Below are 10131 nucleotides of genomic sequence, written 5' to 3' on the forward strand. Positions count from 1 at the left end.
AGCAAGATGTTGCTCCTCAAAATGGCACGGCAAGGGGCACTTATATAGTGCAGCCCCGCGCCACACGCAGCCCCAGCGCCCAGCGCTGCCCCCTGTATGCGCGCGGTCTCCCGTGCTGATTGCACGTCCTTTGCTGCTACGGTCTTCCGCACCAAGCATCAAACATCGCATCAGGCCATCCATAAAAAATACGGGTATACACTTGTATCTCCAAGTACAAACAGATGCATATTTCAAGAATACAAAGTCCAAAAAAATACAACGACTCAGGCGTTCAACTCCCAACAGACCCCAGCTCCGGGAAAGTCAGTCGAAATTCTAAATTTTAAGGGCCAGTAAAAAGCTCTTATCCCCAGCAAAGCACATCCCCAACGAATTAACTCCGAGTATTCAAAAATTCAAGATTCAAAAAATTCAAGATTCAAATTTTCGATGCCAAGCTCCGTCCTGAACTGAAGGCGGAAAAATACAAGTACAAACCGGAGTCATCACCAACCGCACCGAGGTAGACTCTATCCTTTTTTCTAACGCCTGTTTTATGCAGGTATCGGCGTACAAAGAGTAGTCTTGATTGCAGAACATCTTGATCATTCTCCGTCCCTTTCGAAATACTTTGACTTGCGCTTTCCTAACCGAACGCTCAGTCAAAGTGGGGCTTCTGTAGACACCCAATTTGTGTCTCCCCTTTGGGATGATGGCGATAACATTATCCTTATTAGGTGATTGGAATAACTCCAGGCGGAAATCCCAATTGCTAAGAATGCTTCCAAAATTCAAGATCCAAAATCCAACCCCCGAGACCGTTCCCCTTTCGATTCTCGGTACAAAATACAACTTTCCAAATCCAATTTCAAAATCCAAGTACAATCTCATCTAGTAGACCATCCCATTGGTTTTACTAGGCCTTTATCACTCAAAATCATATAAGGCAAGTCAAATTCGGGCGCCGACCCACAAACCCGAGCATGCCGGGCCCCGTCCCGTAAAACCGGAATTCAAAACCCGAGAAAGGCTTGTTTTTAGACGCTAAATGATGCCTTAACCTCCAAGAAAATACAAAACGCCAAACCTAGTACTATTCGTACAACAGGTACAACACTACAAGACAAAACAAGGACGGAGCCGCGTCCTTGCTTTGACAGCATTCAAGCCACGTCAACAGCGCACTGCGCTGGTCCAGTGCTCTGCACTGACGTGTGCTGGCGCCTTGCACCCATTCCTTCTACAAATACCCCTCATTTTCAGCATAATGAGGAGGAGAAAATTCATTTGGTAGATCCAAGTCCATGGCCTATTTCGGGGCATAATCTTTCCTAGAAAAGGACTATCACTATGCTTCCGAGCCTCCCAACGAAGCCAACAGAAATCCTATCCGCTTCCCCATTAGAAACTGCCAGCAAACTGCAGTCAGCCCACTCGACTAATTCATGCTTAAATGGCCAACTAAGAAGGTAATTGCTTTGAAATGCCCAGTTCTTAGCTCCTTTTCTTTCAGAACCTAAAGAAAATGGTCAGATCTTTTGGATCTTGTTAACCAAAGAAATACGCTCGGATATTGTTATTCATGATATTAATCTGATTCAATATAAACAATACAACGTCGTAATTTTGACATTACGCCTCAAAATACAACTCAAAAACTCCTCAAAAACACATACAAAATTCCTAAGTTCAAAAGCAATTGAGAGCTCTTGCCTAAACCTAACTAGGTAAATACGGATCCCATTCTAATCAACTATGTTGCTTTTATTTCTAAATGATTAGCAAGTTGGTGTTTTTAATCATTAAAAAAACACCACTTGCAACAATCATACATGTTTTCCAAAAATACAAACTTTTTCAAAATACAAAATACAAAATTTCAAGATTCAAGGATGTCCAAGTTGTTTACAATCACCTCTTGGACTAGAATCACCTTCAAACATGGGGTAATCAAAGATGACACCTTTTAACATTTAAAGGTTTAGTCTTTTGAGATTCAAAACTCCATTTTCAATATACAAGTTCAAGTTTTCAATTTTCAAGATCCCACCATGTTTAGGGTTGTTCATGGTTATTTCCCTAAACTAGGATCCTTTCAAGTTCTAATTTCAAGTTATTTCAAGTTCAAAACTTCAATATTCAAGCTTTCAAGTTCAAGTTTAACATGCAAAATCTAGGATATTTGGGTTGAGCAACCTCTCCCAAGTTGAGATTTTTGGCTTTGAATTCGTGTCAGGCGCACTTATTTTTAAGGAGCCGCTTGGCGTTCGAATCTCATGTGCCCAAGTACAAATTTCAATTATGCACCTTTCAATATTGCAATTTCAATATCGCACCTTTCAATACCGCAATTTCAATTCCGCACTTTCAATTCCGCATCTTTACTTGCCTAGTCCATTTCTAGGCAATGTGGACCTACTCCCTACTCCTTTTCTAGGGGTCTTGTATTTACTAATTCCGCACTTTATTTAGTAATGTGATGTTGCTCTATTTGCTTTATTGCTTTCATCACCGCACATGCTAAATACAACAAAGTACAAAGGTTACATCACGCTTAACAAAGATATTTTTGGACAAACCGGCCTTAGGTTCCTTAAATCAATCTTTAAAGCAAAGTGACCACCATACAATTAGAGATTCTATTTGCTCTAAATTCAAACCCACATAGTCTAATCTAGGGTATATTTTCGAAAAAATATTGTGCCAACGTACTTGAATATTTCTAAAGCTCGCGGAATAAGCATTTTTGTTCCCGTGCCCGGATCTCACCCATCCGTTTCAAGGATTCAAGGCCTTATCCAAAATAGAGTCACTTGCGGTCTTTCCAAACGAGACTTTAAACAATGTTTGGTGGTGACTCCTTCGAGGTACAAAATTCTATGGTTTTCTAAAGAACCGCCCCTCTTGTAGAACGGGAAACAAGTTTTGCACAAAAAAAACCCCTACACTTCCCTTGAACCATTTGAAGTTGTCACATAAGTCACACTTGTAATATATTCTTTGAGTATTTTTCGTTGTTTCGGACCTTCTTATTGCAAAAAATTTCCCACATTTGTTGCATGTTTTGTTTAGAACTACAACGTATGAGGATTCATACGTTGTAGAGGAAGATTGAGAATATGAGCTTATTTGTAAGAAGTGAGTTGGGAGAATATGTGCTCATTTGTGAGAAAAACATAAAGATGTGTGGTAAGGTGTTGCTGCTGCTCCTCTTTTATATAGAGGATATAGTACAACGGCTAGGTTTTTTTTTTTTAAAAGCCCGTTGGTAAGCCGGTGTATCTGGTGAAATGATCATAAAACATAGGGGTACATGGTGAAAACATAAGAAACCACAGGAGTATCTGGTAAAATAAAGTTTTTGAAATAAAGGGGTATCTGGTGCAATAAAGTTTCTAACGGCCACTTAACGGCAAGGGTAAGTCATGCGAGAAAATGAAATCTCAGGAGTATTCGGTGAATTACTGAAACTGCGAGGGTATTTGGTAAATAAACTTAAACCTCGGGGTTATTTCGTGAAAAATCCGTAAATTTATTGTATCAAGATACCTTTTTAAATCACATATTGTAACATGATGTTAATCTTAATTAGTAGGCCAAGGTATCATCAATACTCCATAATCATTTTATAATCGTATTTTAGATCTTAGCTCCAGTCAAAGACTAGATTGCGTGTGGAAACATGGCGGAAGGCACACAATATTTTCACTTGGTAGGCGTATTGATTAATTTATCGTGTGCAATTAAGGCCCACAATTTGATTAGTGGGTTCGGGAGTTGACATTTTGAGTAAAGGAAGAAGGAGAGACTAGAGAGAGAGAGAGAGCAGAGAGAGAGAGAGAGAGAGAGAGCAGAGGTTCGTCTGGATCCCGTGCTCTTGCCTCTTGCTGTGTTCGTTAATCGTTATCCCAATTTCAACACTCGCATTTCTGGTACACTCTCTTCCCTTCCCTTCCTTTTATTCTTTTTTACTCTTCTGAATGTTAGTTTTTTGTTCAACTGGTACCATTTAATCTACTATTATGCTGAAAATCTACTCATTTTAGTGTTTTGGGGGAGGATTTGTTGTTGGGTATTTCATTTGTTTTGGTGCATACAGACCTACAAAGTAAGGTAGTGATGTAGACGGGATTTGATCACAAAGTCAAGTTAATGGTGCATTTCCTTTTTATATAAGGGACAATTATTGCAAATTTAAGCTAATCCAAGAGTTGGGAATAGATTAAGAAGTAGAGCATAATGACCAAATGAGTTCAACTTATGAATTTTAGCTTTGTATTTGCTTGAATTGCTTTGGGGTTCAGAGTCATTTTTGGTTTCATAAGTAATCTTGAAATCGATGATTCCTTTATTAGCCATTTTACCAATATAAGCGAGAAGCGATTCCGGATTAAGTCAATTGATCCATGAACAACTGATTGTTCATTATTTTAGCCATATATCTGGTTTGTTACCCTCAGTATTGCAATTTGTATGAAATGAAGCTTGGAAATTATGGTTGACGGTTAGTCATTGCTTGTTGTCAAGTGTAGTATTGCAGCTGATAGGAAAGCTGATTTGAAGGACTTTTTTCGTGGTTTTTATTGTGTGATCGTAGTGTACCACTAAGGTTAGTGAATCGCCATAATTTGGGAATACAGTGGTGTTTAAGCGAGAAAGTTGATATTCTTTCGGTTCTATAAGCATTTGTGCGGGTAGCAATTTGTTTTGCAATTTAATCATTTCAGAAGTTAACACTATGTTTGGACTTGGGATAAGCAAAAACGGAGAGAAAGGGAGGGAAGGGAATGGGAGGGGAACAAGTTCCCTTGTTTGGATAACAGGTAGGGGGAAACGAAAGGGAGGGAGGGAGATGGAGGGATCCATTTTCCTTCCCTATTTCATAAAGTTGGAGAGATTTGGAGGGAAAATGAAGCTCATCTTCTCCCCTTCCTTTTCCTTCTATCTTGCTAATTTGCTATCCAAACACACCGTAAAGGCGTAAAGGTTTGTGTAATCCTTCAATTCGAAGCTAGTTATTTGGTTAAGTCTTAGGAGAAGTCGGTTTCCTGGAGTTATAATCCTAGCTTGATTTTAAAGTATCCTTGTATCTAAACTTATAATAAAGTGCCCTAGAGTTTGCCGCTTGCAACATGTAAAAAATCTGATGGATTTATGATGAGAGATAAGTGCAAAGCGGTTCAGTCCTGGAAGAGAGGTTCTTATGTCTTAATTTTGCACTGATGCTTTTTCATGTTATTATTGGTTTATGCAACCTTATTCACATGTGCTATTATCACAATTTCCTTTGTCTGAGTGAGGATATATGATCTTTAAATCATAACTTTCCATATTTTGTATAGATCCTATTAAAATTTTGGTCCATGGTGTAATTTCTTAGATGCTGTTTCCTTTCCCCTTTCAACTTCAGAAGATTATTGACAAATTTGAAGAGAATTACTCTCAAAATTCTGTTTCATGTTTGCAATTTTTTTTTATGTAAATGGTCTCAAAATTCAGTTTTACCAAGGACTTGCTGGATGTCATAACTTTTCACATAGTGACTCAATAGGAGAGTTAACTGCGAGCTCAATGGTAGAGCTCTCAACCATGAGGTTGGAGGTTCGATTCTCACCGCTCCTAACCTTTGGCTGAGGATTCCTATGAGTTTGGATCCCCTCTTCTGTCCCCAACCTCAACCTCTTAGTGCTGTGTTCTCCAGGGCCTTATATACAGTAGCTTAATGCAGCACTTATGTGAAAATGATGGAACTCATGCACCTTTTTATTATTGTAGTGACGCTCACTCAAGATGGATGAAGCGGTTTCAGATATTTATCGCTCTTTCAAGGATAAATATGACCTTGCTGTTAACGTGGATGACATCTTCCAAGATCTTCAGCAACAAGCGAAATATCTGTTTGCCAAGGAGGTAGATATGAGTAGATTAATTGCTAGTCACTTAGCTAAGAGGAAGATGCATGAATGTGCTACTTGGCTAGATGATGTGAAAAAAATAAAACAGGATTTTGAGGATATAAGAGAAAGATACTTGATTTCACGTGAACATGGCCAAAGACTTGCTAATTTACCTAGTATTGTGAAGCTTGGTGAAGAGATGAAAAAAATAACTGAGGCAATTGTTGTTCTCAAGGACAGGATGAAACCTGAAATCATCTTTTCGATGGGCAACAGTCTCTCTGTGGTTGAAAAGAAGTTTGTGAATGAATTTAATGACGCGAGTACATTTCATGATGTTGTAGAAAAGTTGTTGGGTTACTTGAATGATGATAGTATAAAGAGTATTGGGATATGGGGTATGGCTGGAGTTGGCAAAACAACAATAATGGAAAACCTAAAATACAAGGTTGAAAAGCATGGTAGGTTTGACATTGTAATATGGGTAACAGTTTCTAAAGGAGGGAGTGTTCGTAAAATACAACAGACAATTGCAGACAGGTTAAAACTAAATGTTGAGAGCATTTGCAGTGATTATCATCTTCCGTTAATACTTCGTAATTCTCTGGAAAAGAAGAAGTATCTTGTACTTTTAGATGAATTGTTTTCAGAAGTTGATTTACGTGCTGTTGGAATTCTTCGTAGTCATGAGCATGGAAAAATCGTCTTGGCTACTAGATACAGACCCTTGTGTGGTTTGATGGATATGGATGAAGATATCAAAGTGGAGAGGATGAGCAAAGGAGATGCTTGGAAGCTCTTCCGTAAGGTTGCCGGTGAAGCAGTAGAGCATCCAATTATCAGGCCATTAGCTGAGAGAGTGCTTAGAGAGTGTGGGGAGCTACCACAGTTGATTAAAGTGGTGGCAAGGATGCTTAAAAACAAATATAGTGAAGATATATGGCTAAGAATATTGTCAAAATTGCAATCACCATCAGATTATCAGCTGCAACCCATGGAAAAGGTGTTGGATGTTTTCAGACTAGTGTATGATAGATTAAGTGACAACCTGAAACGTTGCTTACTATACGCAGCATCGTTTCCTGAAGACCATGAGATTTGCCAAGACTATTTAATAGAGTGCTGGAAAGCCGAAGAATTAATTGCTAAGGCGCACATGTTTTCAAAGGAACGTCAAGAAGGACGGAACTTATTGGAAACTCTCATAGAGAAATACCTTTTCAACAGGTGTAAGGAGGTGTATGTGAAAATGCCTCTCATATTCCGAAAAATGGCACTCAAGATAGCCAATGTGGATAATAACTGGTTATTGCTGGTAACACCTGATGAAAAGCTTGGGTATCCTCCAGTTGAACAATGGAGACGTGCACGAGTTATTTCTCTGATCTGCAGTAACTTACAGTGTTTACCTGCAAAGCCTGAATGCTATATGCTCTCTACATTGTTTCTCCAACAAAATGAAATGCTGACCAGTATTCCACCATCATTCTTCGAATTGATGCCTTGCCTCAGAGTTTTGGACTTAAGTGGTACGGGGATCACTTCATTGCCAAATTCTATTACCAATTTAGCCAACTTAAGGGGGCTTTATCTTAATTATTGCCGACAATTGTCAGCATTAGCCAAAGAAGTTGCTCAACTCAAAAATCTCGAAGTACTTGAGATTTGTCAAACTGGTCTTTGTGGTTTGCCTGCTGATATTGGAGAATTGACACAACTTCAGTGCTTGAAAGTCTCATTTATTAGTTGCATGCATCATGAAACACAGGACATTGATTTGATCCCTTCTGATATGGTAAAAAAGCTTTCCTTATTGCAGGAATTGACAATTGATGTTGATCCTCTTGATATAAGGTGGAATCGAATAGCGCTTGTGATTGCTAAAGAGGTAGCAACACTGCCAATGCTGAATAGTCTTTCTTTCAACTTCCCTACCTTGAAATGTTTGGAAGTTTTTATTGCAAGCAGCATATCTTGGAACAGCAGCCGCTTTCCTCTTATAGATGACAAATTGAGATCCTTCCGGTTAACAATTGGCGTCCCTGTGAAAAATCAACTACGTCAGTTAGACATCTCCAAATGCTTGGCAAAACGACATCTTAAATATTCTGACGGTAAAGACATTTCTAATGCAATAAAGGACGTGCTTAAACGAGTTTGTGCATTTGAGATGGTTGGCCACGAGAGTGTTGAAAATTTGTCAGATTTCGGTGTTGATACCACAGAGTGCCTGGAAATTTGTGTCATTGAAGAATGTGATAAAATTGAAAAAATCGTGGGTGAAGATGCGCCTATGGTTGTTCTGTTTCCCTGGTTGAAAGAGCTTCATTTACTGAAACTTGAGAAATTCGAAACTATTTGGGAGGGATCAATCTGGCCTGGAAGCTTCGCAAAGTTAAATACCCTTACACTGTATGATTGTTCGTATGTGAAAAAGCTACTCTCCATTGAAATGACTAAACATCTCAGGGAACTTCAATACTTAAGAGTTGAGAAATGTTGTCAGATTACTGAAATAATTGCAGCTGAACGTCCTGAACTTGCCCTCTCTCTGATGGTGGATTCATCTGGTACACTTCCTTCCCTGAAAAAACTGGAACTCATTGGTTTACCGAATCTGGTTAACATCTATGGTGATGATTCATTTGAGTGGCATTCTCTTCAAAAGTTGGAAATCATTGCGTGTGAAAGGCTGATAGTTTTACCTTTCAATGGTACAAATGCGGTGCGATTACAATCCATCCACTGTGCTGAAGCTTGGTGGGAAGCACTGGTGTTGCAGCATCAAGTGAAAACTCAGCTACATGAAATTTGCTGCTTCTTTTAAGCTTAAAAAGACCATGGAAATGTTTTCTAGGTGATCCAGTTTCAACTTTTCAAATGTTGTGATATCCAATCATCCATTTGCAAATTGAATTTTCTTTCATAAGTGAATTTTGATCTATACAACTATGCTGCTAGCTGCCGCTGTTACAATATAATGACCTGCAAAATTGTTTTTCATGATATTATCAGAACCCTCATTCTGGGAGCCCACTTCCCAGTACAGAAAGGCAAAAGGGTCAATATACAGCACTAAGTAACTGCACTTTGTCATCTGCATTATAGCCATTCTTTTCTGTCAAACGCCTGCTACAAAAGGAAAACCCTACCTCAATACATTTATCACCACTTTTATTTGCACTTACAAACACATTAGCATATTATTTTGAGATTACTTTCTCAAAAACAACCAACACAAGTCTATAATAAGTAAGACGGTTACCAATCATTTTTTGTATATAATGAGAGTGAGATTAAATGTGCGTGTACCAACTCATTAGCCGTATCAAGCCATCAAGTATCATATTAATTATCTCACCTCATAATTTTTCTTGGCTTAAGAAATCAGAAACTTAAGTCTCATCAAAAGTATTAAAGCGTGTGTGAATCAACAACATATGATCATCACAACTCACAAGGCATATTAACACAAATAAAACCAATCTTATGAACTACACACATACAATAAATTCCAAACATTATAAGCCAAGGAAAATAGTAGTATTAAGAAACTTCTCATACCACTACGTATTTAGGTGTCTGCAACGACCCTTTAATAAGATCACGAGCATACTCACTGTTCCGGTGTTGAAGTGGATGAAACAATGGGCTTCGAATGAAGGCCCTTTTGTGTGTGTTGAAGATCTTGCTAGCTCGAATGTGTCGTGTCCAAATCAACCTGCACAATAAACAAGTTACTAGCCTCGGGGGTGTTTCCGAGAAAAGCCCCTCCGATGCCTAAGTAAGAACAATGCTCGGATTCTAGAGAGAGAAGTTCTCTAGAAGAGTAGTCTTAAGGCGTGAAATTGACGTACCTTGGGGTGTGTGCCTTGGCGGCTTATTTATAGTGTTTGAGTAGTAAATGTGCCCATAGGTCATTTATTACTATTTGGGCCTTGGGCCTCTAGGGTGGCTGACAAGCCAAAGGAATTGGTCGTGGGTTGATGTTGCTGTATAGAGCCTTTGGGCTTTGGACTTAGAGGCCCAATTGTTTTCCAATTGGGAGCCCAAACAACATGCCCCCTAGACCCGGTCCATTTAGGAATAAATGGGCGGGTTTCCAAGTTCCAGAAGTTGAAAAGTTTCCCCATCTTTTTTCAAAAAGGGGCGTTTGAATCCGTGCGCTAGTGGGACAAGTGTCCAAAGGACGCTTCAGACGCGGTGTCCATCGTACGGTCCAAGATAAAGCGGAAGTTGGGCGGTTTTTCGT

General features: G+C 39.1%; 1 protein-coding gene across 1 annotated transcript; it reads left to right on the forward strand.

The window, feature by feature from the left end:
- Positions 1-3655: 3655 nt before the first annotated feature.
- Positions 3656-8828, forward strand: LOC110800146 (disease resistance protein RPS2). Its single transcript, XM_022005440.2, has 2 exons — positions 3656-3914; positions 5758-8828. The coding sequence occupies exon 2, from the start codon at positions 5773-5775 to the stop codon at positions 8704-8706; it is 2934 nt and encodes a 977-aa protein (XP_021861132.1). The 5' UTR covers positions 3656-3914; positions 5758-5772; the 3' UTR covers positions 8707-8828.
- Positions 8829-10131: the final 1303 nt, after the last annotated feature.

Source organism: Spinacia oleracea, chromosome 1 (genome assembly GCF_020520425.1).
Source record: "Spinacia oleracea cultivar Varoflay chromosome 1, BTI_SOV_V1, whole genome shotgun sequence".
In the NCBI taxonomy this organism is placed as follows: domain Eukaryota; kingdom Viridiplantae; phylum Streptophyta; class Magnoliopsida; order Caryophyllales; family Amaranthaceae; genus Spinacia; species Spinacia oleracea.